Raw genomic sequence first — 25,280 nt, forward strand, 5'->3', positions numbered from 1 at the left:
AAACAAAGAGTCCCTCCACCCTCCATCCAAGGAAAAAGGAAAAAAAAAGGCCTTTGTACCACGGGGCAGTGAGCGGCTTATTGCGGGCTACAGTTATCAGCGAAAAGGAAAAAAAAAATAGGAGCATGTAGTGCCGCTTAATTAATGTAGCCCACATAAAAAAGGCTGCCACAAAAAGTGAGAGAGAAAAAAAAGGAGAGCAAAAAAAAAAAAAACAAAGTAAAGTTTGCATTGCTAAACCGTCACTGTCGATTTAACGTCAATAAATCCAAGTAATTCAGTCTTGTTTCAAGTTGAATCTTTTAGGATCAGTCAAGAATCAGTATTACCAACTCCGGAGATCCTTCACCGCCACATTTATTCGTCCGTGGTTGCAAGGAACCGCTCGGCTTCACTTGCCTCCTGGAAAATGTGCACGTCGTTTCCCCGGGATAACTTGATAGTGGCCAGGTAGAGGAGGAAAGCTTGGAAGCCCTTGGTCCTCGCCTCGTGCATAAGTTTGTAACATGGCTTCCGACGCTTAGTTGTGGCATCACTGTAGTCTGCGGTGAATCTCAGCTGGATATTATGCACCTCCGGAGGGTTTTTCCTTGCTTCCTTTAGCAATGCGTCTCTGTCGGTGTAACGAAGGCACTTGATTATCAGCGGAAGGGAGCGTTGTGTTTTACCGCTAGCAGGTGGACGTCCCAGTCGGTGGCCCCTCATTAGCTCCGGCGGTCCAACCTGTACATTTATCAGTTGTGTTGTTGTTTCAGGATCCAGCAGCAGAGACCAGACTCTCCTGAACCCAGCTGCCTGTCTTTAAAGAGCGACCGGTCAATAGGAAGGGTCATTAACTTTAAAGGAGGAAGTGGATCAGCTGATCAGATGTAAGAGACAAAACTACATTTCAAAGCTTTTGAGTTTCTGTTGAACGTTCTTCCAGTTCCTGTGGAGTCACATTTCAGTGATTCTCCATAAAATCGGATTTACAACTCAGACACACATTGTCCAGCTGCAGTAAAGAGTCCCTGCCTGAACATCCACATGTTAAAGGACAAGTGCCGTTTTTTACAACCTGGACCTTATTTGTGGCGTAAAATACGGTTGTTTACTCATCCATGTAACTGGTGTCATTAGGAGTCCTTTGGACGATGTTTAGATCCATTCAAGAGTTGTTTATATCCATATTGTGGGAGTGATTGGGGCACAGGAAATGCAGCTTCTAAATTACACATTATCTGCTGCGAAACTCGTTCTGTTATCGTCATCAGGGGTCTGTAGAAATCTGACTAGCAGTAGCAAATTCCAGGTAAACAAGATGACCGTCGCAGAGTGAATGAGCCTTTTTTGCTTTATTAACAATTATATACAGAACAGTATTATTCAGCCAGGGGTATTATAGTTATAAAAGTGATATACACAAAGCAGAGTAAACGGAAAGGCAAGGCAATTTTACTTGTATAGCCAATTTTTACAAACAGTTTGTCCCAAAGGGCTTTACATGGCATCATGACAACATCCTCTGGATTTTAGTATTCGCCGAATACTTCCCAATAGTCGACGAATAGTCGAATATTCACCAGATTTTTTTTCCCCCTAATCCATAAGGCACCTCAGCTGCCAGCCATAACCCTACACTGTTTGCTTCTGTCATAAATACACAATGTATTCGCTGTCATCCATTGTGGATAAGCTATTACATGTATTTAATATTTTATACATTAGGAAGTCTCACTATTATTTGCTATTCATTTCAACACGTTTTAAAATAAATATTTTTTTATCTGCCGGTCATAAGCAGAGCTGCGTCAGACACTTCTCCGCTCTAAATAGCCATATAGCCTAACTTAAGTTATATCCACCTTCGGTCGTTGTTACATGCTATAGAATTTAGAAATAAAATGTCATGTTGACTGATTGTAAAACATTTATTTATTAATGTAAATGTGGTGATTTTTGTACACACAGAGCGCAGCTGTTCTGTCCAATACACAGCTTCACTTTTCATTCAAACTAATGTTGCTGATACAGTTGTTAGATTTCATCAATGAGAACAACATTTATCTCCTAAAAAATAATTAAACTTGCCGGCGGTAACCCTCTAAAACCTGTGGGTACGTTAATCAGCGATCGTCGTCACGGACGTCAGGCGGCCGACCAGCTCTGCAGCCTGGGAACGGTGACTGGCTGCTCCCGGGTGGCTGCTCACACAGGCGGAGCTTCACTGATCCGAAAAAAGTCGGAGTAAATGTCCAAACAGGCATCATTTGGATAAACTAACCGCACATTAAGGATCGAAACGGTTACTTTCTCTCATGAAAAAATATTAAAACTTAATAAAGTGACATATTAACAGTGATACCACGGTAACTTTTAGCTGCTTTGATTTAGCAGCTTTTAGCTGCTTTGGCTTCACCGACCGCAATGCATTCTGGGAACCACAAGCACTACACTAGTCTCACACACGCCCACAGCGCCCCCTGCATATCTGCTGTAGAGCATTAATGTAGACGCCATTTGACTGCTTTATTACAGCACCGGGCTTTTGAAAAAAGAAAAAAAAAGGAAAAGGCGAATACTCGACTATGACTCACAGCGTCGAATAGTGGTTTTGATAGTCGAATATTCGACTATTCGGTGAAACCCCTACCCTTAGACCCTCACATCGTCTGAGAAAAAACAGACAAGAAAACAGTTTATAACGCAGAATGTGGAAAACATAGAGAATAGTAGGTCAACTTACAGACCCCGGATGACGGTAAAGGGCAACTCCAGACTCAAAGGGGAATAGCACTAGCGAATCATAACAAATATTGGTGAAATTAACGAGTTTCGCAGCAGATAATGCGTTATTTAGAGGCTCCATTTTGGTGCCCTGATCACTCCCATTATATGGATTTATGCGGCTCTCGAATGGATCTGAATATCATCCGAAGGACTCCTAATAACACAAAGTTATATTGGTGAGTAAACAACCCTATTTTATGCCAGAAATAAGGTCCAGGTTGTAGAATACAACACTTGTCCTTTAATATTCAGAGATGCTCACAGTGCAGTAGTAGCAATAGGAAATGTGTCAGAACCATCTACTTAAAATAGTTCAAAGTCAGTTCATGTGTTTATTAAAAGATTTAAGTTATTTTTCATCAGTTTTTACAACATGCAAATTTATCAGTTGTGTTGTTGTTTCAGGATCCAGCAGCAGAGACCAGACTCTACTGAACCCAGCTGTCTGTCTTTAAAGAGCGACTGGTCAACGGACCGGATCATTAACTTTAAAGGAGGATGTGGATCAGCTGATCAGATGTAAGCTGTAACTGACAGTCAGACTCAGGTTATTGTAGAAAAGAATCAGTTTGTACGACGTGTTGTTGGACCAGGTCTGAAACCAAAGTGTCTCTGTCTGTTGTGAACGTCCTCAGGGGACATATAAAGTCCATCTTGTATTATCTCTCTGTACTGATGTTGACTTGACACTGATTCCTCCACAGAGTGGAGCAGGAGAGCTCAGAGGTTCCCAGTGGTCAGTCTGCCCAGCAGCATCAAACACACCTGGACTCCATATTTATGGTGAGGACATGTCCAACAGCTGCTGTTACATCTGTTGTGTTCACAATCATCTCCATGCTGCACTTTGACACCAGTGGATTGTCAGTCTGTCCAACATGGATCTGATGTTTGGCTCCATGGTTTTAGTTTGATGCAATCACTCATAGAGTTTCTATTCCAGCTGCTGGAGGAGAACATCGTCACTTTTGTCAAGAACGAGCTGAAGAAGATCCACAAGGCTCTGAGTCCAGATTACCCAGAATGCTCAGGGAGTCAGAGGGAGGATGGTGAGGATGAAGAGCAGAGGAGGAGCAGCAGAGAGGCATTAGTGAAGATCACAGTGAACTTCCTGAGGAGGATGAAGCAGGAGGAGCTGGCTGAGCGTCTGCAGAGTAGTAAGAGGATTTCTCTAAAGATTCAACATGATGGACAAATGAGACGTTCACTGACATCAGCACATGGAGGGAAATATGTTCATATAGTTGTTATTTAGAGGAATTGACATGTTATATTTTCTTATTGGTCTGATTTCCTGTGTTTTCATTTAGAACATCTTGCTGTAGTTTGTGGACTCAAATCTGCCCTGAAGAAGAAGTTCCAGTGTGTGTTTGAGGGGATATCTAAAGCAGGAAACCCAACCCTTCTGAACCAGATCTACACAGAGCTCTACATCACAGAGGGAGGGGCTGGAGGGGTCAATGATGAACATGAGGTCAGACAGATTGAAACAGCGTCCAGGAAACCAGACAGACCAGAAACAACCATCAGACAAGAAGACATCTTTAAAGCCCCACCTGGAAGAGACCGACCAATCAGAACAGTGATGACAAAGGGAGTGGCTGGCATTGGGAAAACAGTCTTAACACGGAAGTTCACTCTGGATTGGGCTGAAGACAAAGACAACCAGGACATACACTTCACATTTCCCTTCACCTTCAGAGAGCTGAATGTGCTGAAAGAGAAAAAGTTCAGCTTGGTGGAACTTGTCCATCACTTCTTCTCTGAAACCAAGCAAGCAGGAATCTGCAGGTTTGATCAGTTCCAGGTGGTCTTCATCTTTGACGGTCTGGACGAGTGTCGACTTCCTCTGGACTTCCACAACACTGAGATCCTGACTGATATGACAGAGTCCACCTCAGTCAATGTGCTGCTGACCAACCTCATCAGGGGGAACCTGCTTCCCTCTGCTCGCCTCTGGATAACCACACGACCTGCAGCAGCCAATCAGATCCCTCCTTACTGTGTTGACATGGTGACAGAGGTCAGAGGGTTCACTGACCCACAGAAGGAGGAGTACTTCAGGAAGAGGTTCAGAGATGAGGAGCAGGACAGAGAGATCATCTCCCACATCAAGACATCACGAAGCCTCCACATCATGTGCCACATCCCAGTCTTCTGCTGGATCACTGCTACAGTTCTGGAGGAGCTGTTGAAGACCAGAGAGGGAGGAGAGCTGCCCAAGACCCTGACTGAGTTGTACATCCACTTCCTGGTGGTTCATCTAAAACTGAAGAGGGTCAAGTATGATGGAGGAGCTGAGACAGATCCACACTGGAGTCCAGAGAGCAGGAAGATGATTGAGTCTCTGGGAAAACTGGCTTTTGAGCAGCTGCAGAAAGGAAACCTGATCTTCTATGAATCAGACCTGACAGAGTGTGGCATCGATATCAGAGCAGCCTCAGTGTACTCAGGAGTGTTCACACAGATCTTTAAAGAGGAGAGAGGCCTGTACCAGGACAAGGTGTTCTGCTTCGTCCATCTGAGTGTTCAGGAGTTTCTGGCTGCTCTTCATGTCCATCTGACCTTCATCAACTCTGGACTCAACCTGATGTCACAACAACAAACAACCTCCAAGAAGACTGAAACAACAGGAGTCAAATCTGCAGAGACAAACTTCTATCAGAGTGCTGTGGACGAGGCCTTACAGAGTCCAAATGGACACCTGGACTTGTTCCTCCGCTTCCTCCTGGGTCTTTCACTGGAGACCAATCAGAATCTTCTACAAGGTCTGATGACACAGACAGGAAGTGACTCGTGGTCCAATCAGAAAACAGTCCAGTACATCGAGGAGAAGATTGAAGAGATTCCCTCTGCAGAGAAAAGCATCAACCTGTTCCACTGTCTGAATGAACTGAATGATCGTTCTCTAGTGGAGAAGATCCAACAGTCCCTGAGATCAGGACGTCTCTCCTCACGTAAACTGTCTCCTGCTCAATGGTCGGCTCTGGTCTTCATCTTATTGTCATCAGAAGAAGATCTGGACGAGTTTGACCTGAAGAAATACTCTGCTTCAGAGGAGACTCTTCTGAGGCTGCTGCCAGTGGTCAAAGACAAAGCCTCTAACAAAGCTCTGTAAGTGTAGAGATAGTTGGATTTATTCATCATTACATAAAAACCCTTCTGTCTTTTCAACAGAACAGATAATAAACTCCTTTCGTCTTTAATTCCTCATGATCATCTCTTCAGATTGAGCGGCTGTGACCTCTCAGAGAGAAGCTGTGAAGCTCTGTCCTCAGTCCTCAGCTCCCAGTCCTCTAGTCTGAGACACCTGGACCTGAGTAGCAACAACCTGCAGGACTCAGGAGTGAAGCTGCTGTCTGGTGGACTGGAGAGTCCACACTGTAGACTGGAGACTCTCAGGTGAGGATCCATCCAGCTGTTTATCTGATGACACTTGAACACAGCAGCAGGTGTTGACAGAGGGTTCCTGTGTGTTGTTGTGTGTGTTCAGTCTGTCAGGATGTCTGATCACAGAGGAATGCTGTGCTTCATTGGACATGTTCATATTTTTAGTGAAGTTTGTTTGAAGCAGTTTGATAAACAAACAAGTGAAAACTCAGAAAAAGAGTTTCCTTGCAAGGAAAGGTCAGTTCTAACCCGAGCGGTGATGGTAAAGAAAAGACAAAGATAATGGGGAGACCAAAACAATTATACCTGAGGAACGCCTGCTCAGGTATGTTCCACCCCCTTTGTCTGCTGCAGGGGCCGGTCCTATACTCAGACAGTGTGTTTTCAACACTCTTTTGTCTGTTGCAGGTATTGGCACCGACCCCTGCGCGTGTATTTCACACCTGGGGCATCCTGCAGGGTTACATGTTAAGAGGTCTGTTGGTCTGGATGTTCATATTTATACTTTGAGTGTTTGAAGCAGTTTGATGAACAAAGTGAAAACTCAAAACTAGGGATGGGTACCGAAATTCTGTACTTTTTTGGTACCGACCGAATTCCCACCAAAGTACCGAGTATTGATTCACATAAAGTCAATCGGTACCACATTTCGGTACCTGAACGCACCTTCGTCGTGCGTCAGCAAGAGTGCAGTCTGCATGAGCCCCGCACACTCACGCTCCTCTCTCTCTCCCTCTCTCTATCCCTCTCTGAAAGGAGACGTGGAGAAGCGGTAGCGCCAGTCCGTCGTTTTAAATCACTACGTGAAAAACAGCCGTCCGTCATTTAACGTGAAGAACAGACTGTTGTGACATTCCGTACCGAAGTGGTCCGGTCCCGAGTCCCGCTTCTCATCACAGCGGCGCCATTCAAGTCCTCGTCACGTAATGAGAACACATCTAAACGAGGATGAAGTCTCCCCCTCTCCTCTCGTCAAAACGTTAAGTCCACATGTTGCAGAGTTTGCGCTGCAGTGTCAGTTGTTTTTTTTATTTGACAAAGTTTCACACAGAGCTTTCTGATGGCTGTAGGAATCTTTCCATGTTTCTCCTTTTCCCACAGTAAAAACGGGCATTTTTTCAGACAAGACTATAGTCTCATAATTTTTTTTTTTTTTTCATTGAATGACTATTCAATTATATGAAAATCATTGCCCATCCCTAAAACATCAAATACTCTTAAAGGCTGAGGAGTTGTGATGTTGTCAAGGGGTAAATATTAAAATTTCAGGCGTTTTTATTTTTTATTTTTTTAATTACCACACACACAAAAAGTACCGAAAACAGGTACCGATTGGTACCGGTATCGGTTCCCCAGGTACCGAGTATCGATACCGTATCGATTCAAATGCAAAAGGTACCCATCCCAACTCAAAACTAAAAAAAGAAAGCCCCTGGATATTTCAACATACAGTTTACTTTCACTACACCTGGTTTTTCACTTTCAGTAGAATATGACTCATTGTTTAAGAGGTAAAATATTTTCTTAATCTCAACATTTTGTTTTTTAGTTGTAAATGTAACTCATGTCTGTTACTCTTCATTCATTAATTCATATAGTTTGTTAGTGGCAGTGATTAGAGGCTGGAGATGGAGGTAGAAGGAGGGTCTACTGAAAAACCACAGCTGATTATTTATTTAAATAAACAGAACAAATGAACATGAATTTGTTCATTCTCATCTGTATGAACTGAACTTATAAGGAGTTCTTTTTAAGTGTGAACTGACATAAACACTGACCGAAGAAACTAAACTGCATTTGGTGGTGGTGGCTCACTGAACATCTGAAAAATACTGATTCCAGGAATCTGTTCCAATATTTTATTGTTTGGAGAAAACAATATAAATGATAGTTGGTGTAGGTAGTGGATGATTTGTTTTGTACAATTAAAGAATAAGGAGCATTACACATTATGACATTAAACAAATATTGAAGATAAATTAAGTTATTTTTCTTTAACTTAATTAACACATCCACAGTTTTGGTGATTCACTTTAAGGTCAAACTCAGGTCGCTAGTACGAGATAAAAATCAATATGATAACATTCAAACAACATGAGCAACTTAAATCAATAAACAAAGGAAGTGAGGTCAGTATAGTCATGATGTCTTCAGGCAAATGTTTGGAGGGAAAGAGAGGGTCAAAGGTCAGAGGCCGGGGTTATATCACATTACGGGGTGTGGTTAGGTGTGACAGTGGTGATACAGGCAGGTGGAGTCTGTGATATTAACACTGACTGTATATATACAAACAACATAACAATTATATACATACCGTATATAAATATACAAAGATGAGTGAGAGATCTAAGTGTATAATCAAATCTATTTATAAATCTATTTATACAAACTGAAACATGTTGAGTAAGAAACACTGTAAACTCTCAGGTTTGTGTTGAAATGTTTTGTATTTATGATTCTAACCTGTTATTTCCTTCATATTGAGTATGTGAGTGTTTTTCCTTGAATTCCTCTTCAGACTGAGCGGCTGTAACCTTTCAAAGAGAAGCTGTGAAGCTCTGTCCTCAGTCCTCAGCTCCCAGTCCTCTAGTCTGAGACACCTGGACCTGAGTAACAACAACCTGCAGGACTCAGGATTGAAGCTGCTGTCCGGTGGACTGGAGAGTCCACACTGTAGACTGGAGACTCTAAGGTGAGGATCCATCCAGCTGTTTATTTGATGACACTTGAACACAGCAGCAGGTGTTGACAGAGGGTTTCCCGTATGTTGTTGTGTGTGTTCAGTCTGTCAAGATTTTTGATGACAGAAGAAGGCTGTGCTTCATTGGACATGTTCATATTTTTAGTGAAGTTTGTTTGAAGCAGTTTGATAAACAAACAAGTGAAAACTCAGAAAAAGAGTTTCCTTGCAAGGAAAGGTCAGTTCTAACCCGAGCGGTGATGGTAAAGAGAAGACAAAGATAATGGGGAGACCAAAACAATTATACCTGAGGAACGCCTGCTCAGGTATGTTCCACCCCCTTTGTCTGCTGCAGGGGCCGGTCCTATACTCAGACAGTGTGTTTTCAACACTCTTTTGTCTGTTGCAGGTATTGGCACCGACCCCTGCGCGTGTATTTCACACCTGGGGCATCCTGCAGGGTAACATGAGGTCTAGACATTAGAATACACAAATGGGTAACAAACAAAAGGAGATTTGATACCTTGGGGGGAAAGCAGGGGGTGGGGATGTCTCAAGTGATTAAAACAAAGGAATATTCAAATTTATCCATTACACTTCCCCCTTTTGATTATTCATTAATCACACAAGAAAAAGTCACAACTTAATCGCCATTACAGTTGTTAGAAAAAGGAAAAAGTTGAAAAAGTAATAAATTACAGTCAAGAAAGCCAGGTATCAGGTATAACAAAACGACTACAGTAAAGAAAACAATGATGTAAATTCTAAACATGTTCCAAACAAGTTCTTCTGCATTGAGGGGTAAGATGGTCTACAAGAGAAGGCCATCCAAAATGTGGTTCTCGAGTGTAAAGATCTTAAATTCAGATACGAGATCAGACTGACGGAACAAGTGACTACCAAAACAAGCAGCACAAACTCAAAATGTTAGATACTCTGACACTTGACCTTCTGTCCACCTTCCAAATGAATCTGTGCTGTCTGAGCCATGTGATCAATTGTAATACTGTCATTTCATGTCGGGTAACATTGTTTTTTTTATTTTATAAATCTGTTTATTGAAACACTTCACATCATGTTACATGACCTTTACAAATAGATGCGTGATTCTTTCCCAAATAAACAAACATACAAACAAACAAACAAGTAGAAAACATACAAAACATTATCCCACCCCAGTTGGTCTTCTTTTTCAAACAGAGTATCTCATCAACCACCTTACTTTTTTTTTGTGATCAATTTTTTAAATTAATTTGTATCTATGTCAATCCAGTAGAACAACAAATATATAATAAAAAACAAACAAACAAACACACACCTTGAAAAGAAGAAAAATAAAGAATGAAAATACCCCTAACAAACAACAACAACAAAAAATAACAGAAACAAAACATAAATTCAATATATACAGACATCTAAATATATACCCCACCCCCCCGTCCCCCCAGGTCAACCTCCTTAAAACAACAACAACAAAACAATACAAAAAACAAAACAAAAAACAAATAGATCCAATTTAAACTGTAGAAATTGAATTTACATGTACTGTATGTGCAAACTTGGACCAAAAAATAACATTCTCTTCCTTCGCACCATGCATACGTGCTACAGACATTTCAAGATTTGCTAAGTCTACTACTGAGCATGCCCATTGGTCATAGGACAAAGTGTGTGGGGCCTTCCATCTCTGGGCAATGATCTTCTTTGCGGCCGTGAGGCCGAGCAGAAGAATTTCATTCAACAAGAATTTGTTGTTGAATGCAAAATCATTCAACAACAAAGTGACTGGAGAACATGGGATTACAACATTCAGCATAACAGACAGTCTTCTTACAACAATTTTCCAAAAGGATAGTACTGGAGGACAATTCCATACCATGTGAAAAAACGTGCCTGTGGTGCTCGGGGAGCAGAGTTGACAGTCTGGATTTGGAGCACGTTTCATCTGAAATAATTTCCGAGGAGTGCAATAAAGTCTATGTACAAAATTATAATGTATCATTTGATGATTGGGATTCCTAGATGATAACAGAATATTTGACCACACCATGTTCCAATCTACTGCTGAGGAGGAAACAGAGAGGTCCTGACTCCAACAGGTTTTAATGAGCAGAGGCGATTCTGCTGCTTTGCACATGAAAGCATACAGGTTGGAGACCAAACCCTTGGCAGATTGATTGGAACAGATTTTATGAATTGGATGGATCTTAAACTCTTCTCCCCAAGGGATCCCGTAGGCACACAGAGCACTTCGGAGTTGTAAATAAAAAAAGAAGGACATACTGGGGATATTATAAACTGTCTTCAGGTCAAGAAAGGTCCTCAGTATGTTGTTTGAAATTATATCAGAAAGAATATTAATCCCATTATTCATCCAGTTAGGGAAGAGAATGGGCTGCCCTCCCAAACAGAGTGCAAAATTATTAAACAAAGGGACATGTAAATGATATTTCATATGGATATTTGCGTGGTTTTCTACCGATCTCCAAATCATAATTAAATGGGAAATAATCAGACCATACTTAGATCTACAAAGTTTAAGGGGAATATTAGAGTGGATTAAATCTTGTAGTCTATGAGGGCGCACCAGCTTCTCCTCCAGAGGACGCCAGGCCACTTGAGCATCTGGGTTGAGCCAAATATGTAGAGTAAAAGACCATGAATAGAGTTTGAAGTTAGGAAGACCTAGTCCACCAGAGCATTTTGATCTTTGCAAAATGAACAATTTGACACGAGGACACTTACCTCTCCAAATATAGTATGTAACTAATTTGTGCAATTTATCCCAGTAACCTAGCGGAGGGGGTAAAGGGAGCATACAACTACAAAAATTGACCCGAGGCAGAATATTCATCTTAATAACCGAAATACGTGCCTGGAAAGTATTTGGCATAGCGCCCCATCGGTCTAAATCTGCCTCCACTTGACTAAGAACCGAATTATAGTTATTTGAAGCAATAGCTTGCAATGAAGGGAAAATGGAGATGCCCAAATATCTAAAATTTTTAACCACCGGAATAGTATGAGGGAGCGCCGCCTTACGCATTGACTCATTCAGAGGGAGAAGAGCCGATTTGGCCCAACTGATTTTGTATCCAGATATTTCACTGAAATCATTAAAAATAGACAGAATATGTGAAATGGAATGTACGGCGTCACCCAAAAAAAGTAAAATATCATCTGCATAAAGAGATATGAAATGATCCGTATTATGAACAGAAATGGGAGTGTGGGAAGACTGACGTACAGCCTGGGCCAGGGGTTCTAGAGATAAAGCAAATAATAACGGCGAAAGAACACACCCTTGTCTAGAGCTGCGGGAAATAGAAAAGGGAGGAGAGCATAAACCACCAGTCATCACCATTGCCTTTGGAGAAGAATATAAGGTTTGTACCATGCCAATATAGTGATCTCCGAACCCCATGTGCCGCAAAACTGACCATAAAAAATGCCACTCAAGGCGGTCAAACGCTTTCTCCGCATCAAGGGAGAGAACGGCACATGGGGCACGGAGATCAGCAGTGGCGTCAATGATGTGCAGCAGTCTACGAACATTGTCTGACGACAGACGGGATTTAATAAATCCACTTTGATCTGGATGAACGAGCTGACCCATAAGAGGTTCCAGCCGTAGAGCTAGTACCTTTGCAAATAGTTTAATGTCAGAATTCAGAAGTGAAATGGGACGGTAGTTTGCACATTCATTGGGATCCTTACCCTTTTTGAGAAGCAAAGTGATTGTGGCCAAGTTGACATCCCTAGAGAAAGAACCTTTACCAATAGAATAGTTAATCATGTTTAAAATTAAAGGGCCAAGATTGGGCCAAAAGTACAGCAAAAACTCCGGAGGGATCCCGTCAAAACCAGGAGATTTACCTTTATTCATTTTACTCAATGCTGATTCCAATTCAACTAGCGTAATGGGAGCCTCTAAACGGGAAACCTCAGAAAGTGATAATTTAGGTAATTTCAAATTATAATTTTTTTTCAGATTTCAAAGGGTCAAAGGTCACTTCTGAACAATATAATTTGGAAAAAAAACCATGAAAGACGGAGTTGATTTCCTTGGGATCAGTTATCAGTTCCCCTTGAGATGTTCTAACCGTAGAGATGTTAGCAAAATTTTCACCGGTCCGAAGACTCCAGGCAAGCGATCGACTTGGTCGAGCACCTTCAAAATAAGACTTTTGCCGTGTGCGGTGGATAAGAAATTCAGCGTGCTGTCTATGCAGAGAGTTAAGCTCGCTGCATATTGCACTTCTTTCAAGTCTCAAATCAGGAGAACAATTTGTGAGCATTATTTGTTCAACTTGGGCTAGTTTCTGCTCCAACTGCAGGCGCCTGTGATGACGGGATTTATTCAAATTAGAAGCTAAGGAAGTACATTTACTATGAATAAAGCCTTTCACCACATCCCATAATATTCGGGGATCGTCAACGGAGTCTTTGTTAATTGAAATAAATTCCTCCAGGGACGACTTAAATTGGCCAATAAACTTTTCATTCTGCAATAGCGAAGTGTTAAAACGCCAGCGAGGAGCCCTGTTCCGGTGAGCTGTCAAATTGGCCCTGCATATGATAGCCTTGTGATCTGAGATGGAAAGAGGAATCATATTAATATAAACCTTAAGAAAAAGGTCCTTTGATGTAAATAAGAAATCGATTCTAGAAAAAGAATGGTGCCGAGCTGAAAAATATGAAAAATCTCTAGTTGAGGGGTTACAGAGACGCCATAAATCAATTACGGCCACATCATCCGCCCATTTCTTCAAAGCCCTAGTAGCTAATCTTTGATCAGCTCCCTCTGTAGCATTCGACCGGTCCACTAAGTGGTCCCAAACAGCATTAAAATCAGAGCCAATGACAAAACGAAATTCTTGGAGGTCAAGTAGAAGTTGAGTTAGTTCTGTATAAAAATTGACATCAAAATTATTCGGAGCATAAATGGATACAAAAGCAATTTTGACATTAGAAATAATGGTTTTAAGAATTGTGATTCTGCCCCCTGAGTCACCTCCTGAGCCTAAATTAGTGAAATCTAATTTGCGGTGAGATACAATAAGTACTCCTCTAGATTTACTTGAGTGGGAAGAACTAGCCACTAAATGGTAATCTTTATTTTGCATTCTGTGAACATCTTTCTTTAACAGGTGGGATTCACTGACCATAGCAATATCAACTTTTTCTCTGCTCAGAGCCTCTAAGAAACGAACACGTTTTGATGGTGAATTGAGGCCCCGGGCATTGAAAGATAATAAGGTCAGACTACTCATATTTATCACATGAAACAGATAATGGCCGCGTTTCCCAGATTTGTTAAGAAGCTCTTAGCGCTAAGATCTTCTTTGGAGCGCTCTTAAGAACGCTGTGAAAGAAGAACGTGTTTCCCAGAGTCGCTCTTAGCTTAAGAAGATCTTTCACTAAGAAGGAAATGTAAGATCGAGCTGACCCACTCTTTCGAGTCTTCTTAGCGACTTTTTAGCACTTTTTCAAGGCAAATCAATATCACACTAAGCAAGATTTAAACAGTGCACATCGTATGTTTAAAACATATTAAATATGTGCCGAAATAAAAAATAGAGATAAAAAATAAAATAAGAACAATAAATAACCTAAATATGAGGAATAATGTGTGCTCTGCACATCAGGCACACAAATAAAATTAATCATCATGACTATCATTTATCATAATTTTTACGCACACATCCACGTCCCATATCTGCATGAACATCAAAAACAACCGTTCTTAAATCAACCCCTAGTGTCGCTGTTGCATCGTGTTTTTATGCAGTGGGGAGCTTCTTGGTGTGGTGGGGGCATCGCAAGCAAGGGTCAGTGTCACGGAGTGTGGCAGCCGTGACACCGATCCTCCCATGCCATTTTATACTGGCACTAAAAAGACTGTCACGCATTAACATTACACTGCCTAAATATATATGTAGCCTATATACATATGTATAGCATTGATCATTCAGTGATGATGAGAAAAGAAAAACGTATTGACCACCAAAATAATTTTCTATTGGGTGGATTTGAACCCAGACCACAGCAATGCTTCAACTTGCAGTGGGGATACTCTATGAAGTGAGCTATTTGCTACCTTGTGTTTTCATCCTTTCCAGAGTTGTCTGGCTGTAAACCAGCCAGCCCCTGCGCACATTTTTATTTTCACACACATCAATCACATGGTCACGCAGCCGTCTGGCCGCATCTTTACGCGGCTGTGCCGTGTCACCTACGGCCAGTCCGTCGCTGCCCGTGACCAACGCGGCAACAACAGCGGAGAAGTTTCTAATCAGGCCCGCCGACACCTGTGTTAACCCCATGTTTGACAAGTGGAAATTCCGTTTTCGGTTTATTCATCGCCCGTCGGTGCAGCTGCGCTTGTCACTGTGTGTGATTTATGCGCATAATAGGTGGCGTGTGATATAATAATCGATTTGCCTGGCATCGATTGATTCAGTTTCAGTACTGTGGTGGTGGACAGCTCCCGTTAAGAGCTTCTTAAGAAGCTTCTTTGGCGTGATCTTAAGAAGGCAGTTAAGAACGCATCTGGGAAACACCCGTATCTTAGCACTCCTTCTTAGGAGCCTTCTTAAGTCCTTAAGAAAGATCGAATCTGGGAAACGCGGCCATTACCAGCATTCTCAATCTGACATTGAGGGGAAAAACAAGAAAAAAGAAAAAGACTAAAGAGTGAGGGAAAAAAAACTCCAAAGATTGGAGGTTGACCTGAGCCCCCCACCTCCCCTCCCAAGCAACCAACCCCCAGCCAAAAAACAAGACAAGACAAAAAGAACAAACAAACATTCACCTAAACCCCGCCCCCCTCTAATAAACAATCCGTGCAAGGTGTGCAGGGGATCTACCCGCAAGGGGGGAAAAAAAACCCGAAACGGGATCGACATGATCTTATCAACCACCTTACATTTGTACAGTCATATTGATCTAAGAGCACAGCTGGACAGAAAAACAGAATGTGTTATTCACTCCTACACCGTAGATGTTGTAGCTACATTATCGAAATATGAGATAAGAGGCTGCCATGTAGTATAGAATTTCCCAGTTGACCCTCGGAGTGAACATTTTATTTTTTCTAATTTAAGGAATGACACTAGGTCAGTCTGCCAAGATTGTTCTGCTGGGGGTTGTAATGGGAAATTTTGGTGTAACCCATTGTATGCTTTACAAGGGTTGTATAACCATGTTAACTAAGTGAACTTCCTTTCACTTTGTGGAAAGTGGTACTCAGCTAATACTTTTCTGATACCTGTATGACATACACCAGACACAAATCACTGAATCTACACAGAGCAGGTTAAAGGTCAGACCGGTGCTCTGTGTTAATTTACAAGGGGAGTTGTGTCCTGGCGGTGAAGCCAGGCACAGCTATCACAGCCATATATTTTGTCTGTTGTTCAAAAGTGTTTTGGGAACTATAAAGACAGCGCCCGGGTGAGCCTCTTCAGCTCACTCACTCACTGACTGCACTCCTGTCTGGTTGTGTGTGTGTGACTCCATTCATGAATGCTTTTATTAAAACTCAAGAAAGACAGCTGACGTGTTCAGTCATCCTTTTTTAAATACTTAATAGAAGGAACAACATTTTTTGCCACCACAGGGTTTAGGCAACTTCCAGTGTAGAAGGATACGCCTGCGGACAATCAGAGAGGCAAACGCTAAAACATTTGATGTCTGCTTACTTAATTCTGAATAATTTGAGGGAACACCAAAAATAGCAATGAGCGGACAGGGAGTGATAGCTACACCTAGAACCTCTGACATGATCTTGAAAAAGCTCTTCCAGAACCCTGTTAGCTTCAAGCATGACCAGAAAGTTTGGGCTAAGTCAGCTGGGACAAAGGCACATCTATTGTAAGCTTCACTACTGCCAGGGAAAATCTTTGCTAGTTTTACTTTGCTGAAATGCATTCTATGCAGTACTTTGAATTGTATTAAGTTAAGACGGGCACAGGATGAGGAGCTATTAACTTTGGTTCTCTCCCACCAAGGATCCTGGAGTTGGATTCCTAGCACTTTTTCCCACCCCTGTTTTGCCGTGATCTGTGGAGAGGGGTTAGCCTGGAGAATACCTGTGTACAGCTTTGATATCATTTTTATCCAAGTTTCTGGTTTGTCAAGAATTTTAGGTAAATCTGCTGGTAAACGTGGAAATGTACTGCAATGATCTTTAATAAAACTGCGAACCTGGAGGTAGCGAAAGAAGTTGGTCTGGGGCAAGTCATGCTTCTGGGACAGACTCTCAAAATCAACAAATGTACCATTTAAAAACAGGTCTCGGAATGATATAATACCTTTCTCCTTCCAAAGTGTAAATGTGGAGTCAAGTTTAGAAGGTAAAAAAATATGATTATTGCATAAGGGACCTAGGAGGACAAGATTTTTTAGCTTGAGATGTTTGCGAAACTGAAAGTGGCAAAGGGGAGCATGTCAGAGCCACAAGTGAAGAGGTATGGCAGGAGAGGGACTCCATTTTACACCAGTCCAACTCACTTTCATACCACCAGCTGAGTATCTTTTGTATATTTGCTGCCCAGTAGTATAACATAAAGTTAGGTAGGCCCAGCCCACCCTCCTGCCTTGCTGTCTGTAGGGTGCTTTTATTAATCCTGGCTACCTTGCCCGCCCAAGCAAATGAAAGAATAACTTGATCAAGTTTTTTAAAGAATGTTTTTGTCAGGAAGAGAGGTAAACTCTGTTGTGTTGCGTTAGAGCTCTGGACCCAAATGCAGAAGACCAGACGTGGGTGAGAGTCAAACAGTCGGTTTATTGGGACAGAGGGACAATATGAAGGTAGATAGTGTGGCAGGGGGCAGGCAGGCCTGGGAGCAGAGAGGCAGGGGACGCGGATGGTCTGGGTACAGCAGCAGCGTAGGAGCAGGATCCTGGAGGCAGAATGGGAAACACAGGTGAGTAGGTACAAGCGATATCACTGGTAACACTGATAAGTTCTAGTAGCACAGGCCGAACTACCATGTAGCGGTGACAATCTGGCAGTGAGCCCACAGGAAGCCAGCCTCTTTATACTGCTCCTGATGATGATGATGATGATTCGTCCCAGGTGTGTAGCAGCCAGCAGCCATCTTGAGACCCACGCCCAGCGCTCCTCTGGACTGTACCCCTCCCAGTCCACAAGATACTGGAAGCCACGCCCCCACCGCCGCACATCCAAAATCTTGCGAACTGGAAAGGCCGGATGGCCGTCAATGTCCAGGGCGGGAGGAGGGGGTTCGGCTGGAGGGCTAAGGGCACTGGAGGAAACAGGCTTCAAAAGAGACACGTGGAAAGTAGGATGAATGCGCATAGAGTCAGGCAGTTTCAGTCTCACAGCGGATGGGTTAATGATCCTCTCAACCACAAACGGGCCAACATAGCGGGGGGCAAGCTTTCGTGACTCCACCTGTAGCGGGAGATCTCGTGTGGATAACCAAACCCTCTGTCCAGGCTGGTACTGTGGAGCGGGACAACGATGTTTGTCTGCCAGTCGCTGGTTGCGCTGGGCAGAACGACAGAGTGCTGCTCTCCATACATCTTGGACTCGACGAAGGTGTGCTTGGACCGAGGGTACTGCGGCCTCACGCTCCTGAGTGGGGAACAGAGGTGGTTGAAAGCCATTAGCAGCCATGAATGGGGACATACCTGTGGCTGACCTGGTGAGGGAGTTGTGAGCGTATTCAATCCATGGCAGCTGGATGCTCCAGGAAGCGGGATGCTTGGCTGAGACACACCGGAGCGCTGCCTCCAAGTCCTGATTGGCCCGCTCAGTCTGGCCATTGGATTGTGGGTGGTACCCAGAAGTTAAACTGGGGGTGGCGCCGATAGCTCTGCAAAAGGCCCTCCACACTCGAGAAGAAAACTGGGGGCCTCTGTCTGAAACAATGTCCATAGGGATACCGTGAATTCTGCAAACATGTGACACAAGTAGGTCCGCTGTCTCGAGAGCTGAGGGTAATTTAGGGAGAGGCACAAAATGAACAGACTTGGAGAAACGATCAACTATTGTGAGGATGACAGTGTTACCTGTAGATGGCGGCAGACCAGTGATGAAGTCAACTGCAATGTGTGACCAGGGGCGGCTGGGGATGGGTAGAGGTTGCAATAAGCCAGCTGGTGGACGATGAGATGCCTTTCCACGGGCACAGACAGAGCAGGCAGCCACAAACTCCCTTGTGTCCCGTGTCATGCCTGGCCACCAGAAACGCTGCTGGAGGAACTGAAGAGTCCGCTGAAACCCAGGATGGCAGGTGAGTGTGGAGGCGTGACCCCATTGCAACACTTGGGAGCGAGCAGCCTCAGGGACGTAGAGGCGATCAGGCTGGCCACCACCTGGATCTGGCTGAGTCTGTTGAGCCGCCTTCACCACAGACTCATCTCCCATAATGCTGCTCCCACGAAACAAGTGGGGGGTAGAATGGGCACTGGCTCAGATGTAGCAGAATCCGGGGAAAACTGTTGAGAGAGGGCATCGGGTCAGGGGGGTAGCTACTTTGCTAAAGTCTCTGATAAACCTGCGGTAGAAATTGGCAAAACCAAGAAAACGCTGCAATTGTTTGCGAGAGATGGGGGTTGGCCACTCTACCACAGCTCTTATCTTGACAGGATCAGGCTGAAGCTGTCCTCGTGCCACAATGTAACCCAGGAAACTGACTGAAGGTAAGTGAAATTCACATTTCTCTGGTTTAACATATAACTTGTTCTCCAGGAGGCGCTGCAGAACCAGGCGGACATGCTGAACATGCTCCTCAAGAGTACGAGAGAAGATCAGTATATCATCAATGTACACAAACACAAAATGGTTCAGCATGTCACGAAGAACGTCATTGATGAGGGCTTGGAAAACGGCAGGTGCATTGGTGAGGCCAAAGGGCATCACCAGGTACTCAAAATGGCCTAAAGGGGTGTTAAATGCTGTTTTCCATTCATCTCCATGTCGAATCCGGACCAAATGATATGCATTGCGGAGATCCAGCTTGGTGAAAAGTTGGGCATGACATAAAGGTTCAAAAGGGGGGTCAATCAGGGGAAGGGGATACTTGTTTTTCACAGTGATATTGTTTAAGCCCCGATAATCAATGCATGGGCGCAGTGTCTTATCCTTTTTCTCAACGAAGAAAAACCCAGCCCCTAGTGGTGATGAAGAGGGACGGATTAGGCCAGCTGCCAGAGAGGTGTTGATATACTGCTCCATAACCTCTCTTTCAGGACGGGACAAGTTGTAGAGGCGGCTACCTGGGTACTTAGCACCAGGTAGGAGGTCTATGGCACAATCATAGGGTTGATGAGGAGGCAGGGACAAGGCTAAATCCTTACTGAAAACAGCTGCCAGGTCATGATAAGCTGACGGAACTAGGGACAAATCAGGAGGAGCTGGTGGAGGGGGTTGTGGAGTACCAGAGGCAGGTAGGGCAGTGTGGAGACAGCATGAGTGACAGTGGACACTCCAACTGGTAATTGAGGAGGCTTGCCAATCTATAAGGGGGTTATTGTGACCAACCCCACTGTGAGGGTCTCTATATAAACCCACAAACAAATCTATCCCCAGGTACAAGGAGAGCCAGAGACGTGCATTCAAATCCAAATTCTATTTATTGTACAAACTAAAGCAACTGATGATGATTGACCTGATAATGGAAGGAGGGAAGAACAACGATTAGCTTGAAAAATTATCTTTAATGTTACAAAGTTAATAAATATTTAAAAGCTACAAATAGCTGAGTTTTTTTGATTAATTTGTTACAACAAATAAAATCAAGCAGGGGTATACTGCAAATATACACTACCTGCTAATAAAAAGATGTCAGACAGGGTACTCACCACGGGGAGATACTATCGCAAGACCCAGTAGCAACCACCACGTGCACACCGTGATCACAGCAAATCACTGCAACGGACACTGCAACAATTTAAGTAAATCTAAACTACTTTTGGGTGCCAATCACTCTTCAAACCAATCACACTGCATGCAAAGAAGGGTGCATATACCACGGATACTCCCCGCAGATCCTCCCTCTGCCTGACAAACAAACAAAAGAAAATACAAAGTTAATGCTCGGTTGGTTCACAATTATAAATTGATACAATCAGGGACAGTAAAGGACAGTAGACAGGTTAAGATGAGCTGTTTACAGTCATAGCAATGGGAAACTCTCAGCAAACTTCAACCAAGCCGCATGGCACATCGGCCCAGGCAAAGCAACAGTCTGGCACTAAATCTGAAACAAAGCAAAACAGCCATTAAATTGACTGACAAATATACCTCAGAGGGGATAACCCTCCTACATTACCATGTCAGTTGAGCAGGCACGTGCACACATAGGGCCCAAAGGGTGCTTGAGCCCCTGCCCTTTTTGCCTCGTATTAAAAAGTGCCCTTTTTTATGTTTTTTTTTTTTTTTTTTCAATAAATGCATTCCTGTTGTGCATGAGGATGTAAACAACCGCGCTGTAAAAATGCCACGGTTATCTACCGTACGCTTTTCCTTGTAATACACACGGTATTGTGTATGTACGTTGGTGTGTGTGTTGTCCGCTGCTGCTCCGCTCGGTTCCTCACTGAGGGGCGGGGTGGGGCTGCCCCGCGGTGCGCGCTCCCTCACATGCACGTCCAGCACGTCCAGAGAGAGAGAGAGAAGCTGCTGCCTCATCGATAACTGTGTGTGCCGCACATATATGAGACGTGACAGTGGAGCGACTTGTGTCGAATCTCGTGAGTTAAATCCACCAACATAACTTCCTTGTCGGTTCTGACAAGTCGCCGTCCACTTATTCAATGAGCTTAATATGAGTCATATTTAAGAAAAGCGCTCATTTGTGTTTGTTTAGCTAACTGCTTGTTAAGAGTTAAGCCCCACCCCGTCCTCTGTCTAACATCACCTGAATGTAGTGAACAGCAGCAGCAACAGGAGGAATCACTCACTCAGCTTGATTTCACTGACTATTTGAATTTGTTTCCAGATATTGAGTTACTGGTAATTGTGACTTTGCTGTGGTAAATATTGCTGCTGTTGGTAAATGCACAGTAGCAGTCACAGTAGTCATTTCTTGGTTTTGTGTGTGTAGCCTACTTTTTTTTTTTCTGCAAGCCATGTTAATGTGCACCCAATACCATATTAGCCTTAGCCACCAGTTCAGAAGTCATGACTCTGTTTCGGGAAGTTGGGAAATTGGTCCAGCATGTTGACTGCAGTCCTGAAGGCGTGCAGGCTTTCTCTACCGACTAAATAGTAACTGTAATTTATTTTAATTTATTTATTTTGATATTAAGGCCTGTAACGCCGCAATATGTAATAATGACGCATTATGTAATAATGTAATAAATCTTCACGTCATTATGTAATAATCTGCCGCATTTTGTAATAAAAATCTTGAACGCAATATGTAATAAACTTAGCCGCATTTTGTAATAAGTTGTTACATTTTGCATCACTTATTACATATTGCGGGTGTTACACTTTTTTATGAAAAAAATGTAATAATTTGGTGCATTGTGTAATAAACCACCAAAATGGATGTCTTAATTAGAAAAAACATTAACAATAATACACGCTGCTCCTCCTCCCCGCTGAGCAGAGCGGTCTCCTCCGACAGCGGGTCCCACGCGGATGGTAACCGCTCCGCGTCTCTCCCTCCCCCCTTGCCCACCGACAATAATACGCCCGGGTCATGTTCGTCTGTGGGGGGATGACATGGACCACGGTCCGACTGGAGCTCCAGGCCGGATCCAGCTCTGCTCCAGCAGCGGCAGGGGCGGCTGGGATCACCGCCCCCGGAGCCGCAGCTGGGGCGAGCTGGGGGGGATCGAGCTGTGGGATTTCATCGGGCTGATGATGCTGGAAGTGATTTTGCCTCTGATTTTCACCAGATTTAACATTTTATCAAAATTTGCCCAGCTGATCCATTTAAATTACTGAAAAATTATCATCATCTGCAAGCAGCAGCTGTAAAACGAGAACCAGTCCCAGAAGCTCCAGGCCCGGAGAACCAGAGAGGGGGCCCTGCCAGAGCGCTCCCCAAGAATGGTGCATCGCCGCCCGGGTAAAATACGTGAGGGAGAGGGCTGGATGATTTGACGCTTTTTTCAAAACTCCGATCTAAAATATCAGATTATACCACTTTCCCTTGGTCGATTGAGGTCCAGTAAAAAGTATGATGGTCTTTTAACTCTCCTCTAGCCATGTGTGTATTATGATGTCATGTTTTTACACAGAGTCACGTGACCACATGTTTTTTGTCACAAAAAACTGTATGGTAGGACATGGCCATATAAAATGAAAAAAAAAAATCTCCAGCAAACTATAAGTAAACAAATCAATCAATGTTGGCCCTGTTCAAAGGCAGACATGTGACTGTTCTCATAATAGTTGGAGGAAATAATAATAATTATTATTATTTTTTATTTTATTGCAGTTTTTCAACATTTTTATTAAGGATATTAGCGGTCCCTCGCCAAAACAGGCCATGAAAGGGATACATTATAAAAAAATATTGATGAAATTTACACATCATTCATTAGAAGACAACTAACCCTATGCACGAAAAAAATAATAATTGTAATACCTATTTTTACTAGCAGAGGAAGAAGTGAGAGCTGTCTGATAAAGTTTGTGTTATGTTGTTGTATAGTTACGTTGGGTCGGACGCTACAATATCAATAAAAACATGTGCTTAACATAGACGTCGGACGCGAAATAGCCGCGGAGCGGAGTCAGTTTCCTTTAACAGATTGTGCCAGATGCGCCAGAGCGCGCACCTCTGTGCCAGGCTCGTGCTCTGCTGCGATTTGTTTATTCATCTTAACAGAGCGCGAGTGAGATTTAACACACACATTCACACAGGCGACACACACATACGGGCTACACATGATACACATACCCACACACACACACATCTGAGGGGCCGAGGCGCCTGCCGAGCGGCACGGAGAAAAGCGCATCTGGTGGCGTGCCCCTCAGGGAGCACCCAGGTTGAGCACCCTGGGTGCATTCATGCATGCTGGTATATTAAAGTCAGTGTTATTCTGATGGTCCTAATGTCTTTTTTTTCTAATTAAGACATCCATTTTGGGGGTTTATTACATAATGCACCAAATTATTACATTTTTTTCATAAAAAAGTGTAACACCCGCAATATGTAATAAGTGATGTAAAATGTAACAACTTATTACAAAATGCGGCAAAGTTTATTACATATTGCGTTCAAGATTTTTATTACAAAATGCGGCAGATTATTACAAAATGCGGCGTTATTACATAATGACGTGAAGATTTATTACATTATTACATAATGCGTCATTATTACATAATGCGGCGTTACAAGGCCTGAAAAAATTGTACACTGCCCTTTTCTGATGTTGAGCCCCTGCCCCTCTATAGTCATGTGCACGTCCCTGCAGTTGAGGTTACCTTTTCAGTCTGGGGCCCTGTCAGACACTGGTACTGGTGGAGCTGACTGGCTCTATACTGTGACTCGGGGAAAAGGCTGACTCATGTCCTAAAGAATTAAATGGATACATCACTACTAATTTCTGTATTCTGATGAAGTTAAACACTGGGTAATCAGCAGCCTACCTCCCCAGCATGGGTCCACAGCACATTCAACTGGATCAAGAGGACACGGCTGCACCACGATTCTGTGTGGGGATACTAGTCAAAATTCCCCAGAACACAAAATAAAATGTGCAATCAAATAATCTTTTCTATCTGCGCAGTTCTCTTTACCTGCACAGACAAGACAGTCCCACCACACATCTACCAGGCCTCAGACAAAGAGGCACTAATGGCTCACACCTGTCCTTATGAGAGGGGAGCTTTCTCTACAGCCCTGCCTACAAGGGGCAGTGCTCCTAATGCCAGCCCTCACCCTCATGAACAGTAGGAGTGTGTGTAGGTGTGGTCTGTCTCTAAGGTGCCTTCCCTCACATCTACCCCCTGGTTTTTGCATTGGTGTCCCAACAATGGATATTTAAACCCAGGGTCTATAAAAAACTGAGATGGAGTTAGTGCAAGGCGACATTACAGCGGCTGACTGTGGCAGGCGATGAATATTGGTATGATATCCTGCGGAAGAGCGTGTTGTTCTTCTAAGAGCAGTATTTGGGAGTGGGGGAGAAGGGACACGAACCTGTACTCTTAGAGAGTCTGATTGAGGTCCAGCACTGGGCCGTGGACCCGATGAGGTGGTGGGCTGGTCTGGTGCTCTTTGTGGTTGAGGCTCCGCAGGCATTGATGGAGGAGGAGACGTGTTACCCGTCGGAGGCTCATTTTGTCGTAACACATAGAGATGTCCATCCTCCTCGTCCAATTGTGGCTCCAGCTGGTTCCTGGGTCCCTCAGTCATCTGTAAGTTCCTGTTGATTTTTTCACAAAGGTTACTGGGTATTGGTCTGATGAGTTGTCTGTGAACGTGCTTTACCTTTTCTGGGT

At 43.4% G+C, this 25,280-nt stretch overlaps 1 protein-coding gene across 1 annotated transcript in view; it reads left to right on the forward strand.

The window, feature by feature from the left end:
- Positions 1–3,023: 3,023 nt before the first annotated feature.
- Positions 3,024–25,280, forward strand: part of LOC310995682 (protein NLRC3-like) — a gene marked incomplete at its 5' end in the record, with an annotated part of 50,853 nt that continues 28,596 nt past the window's right edge. Inside the window, 5 exons of the mRNA XM_083984799.1 lie at positions 3,024–3,037; positions 3,474–3,552; positions 3,713–3,926; positions 4,080–5,883; positions 5,998–6,171. Coding sequence (XP_083840925.1) covers positions 3,024–3,037; positions 3,474–3,552; positions 3,713–3,926; positions 4,080–5,883; positions 5,998–6,171 — 2,285 coding nt within the window. The remainder of the gene's footprint in view (positions 3,038–3,473; positions 3,553–3,712; positions 3,927–4,079; positions 5,884–5,997; positions 6,172–25,280) is intronic.

Source organism: Trachurus trachurus, assembly GCF_905171665.1.
Source record: "Trachurus trachurus genome assembly, chromosome: 13".
NCBI classification, from domain to species: domain Eukaryota; kingdom Metazoa; phylum Chordata; class Actinopteri; order Carangiformes; family Carangidae; genus Trachurus; species Trachurus trachurus.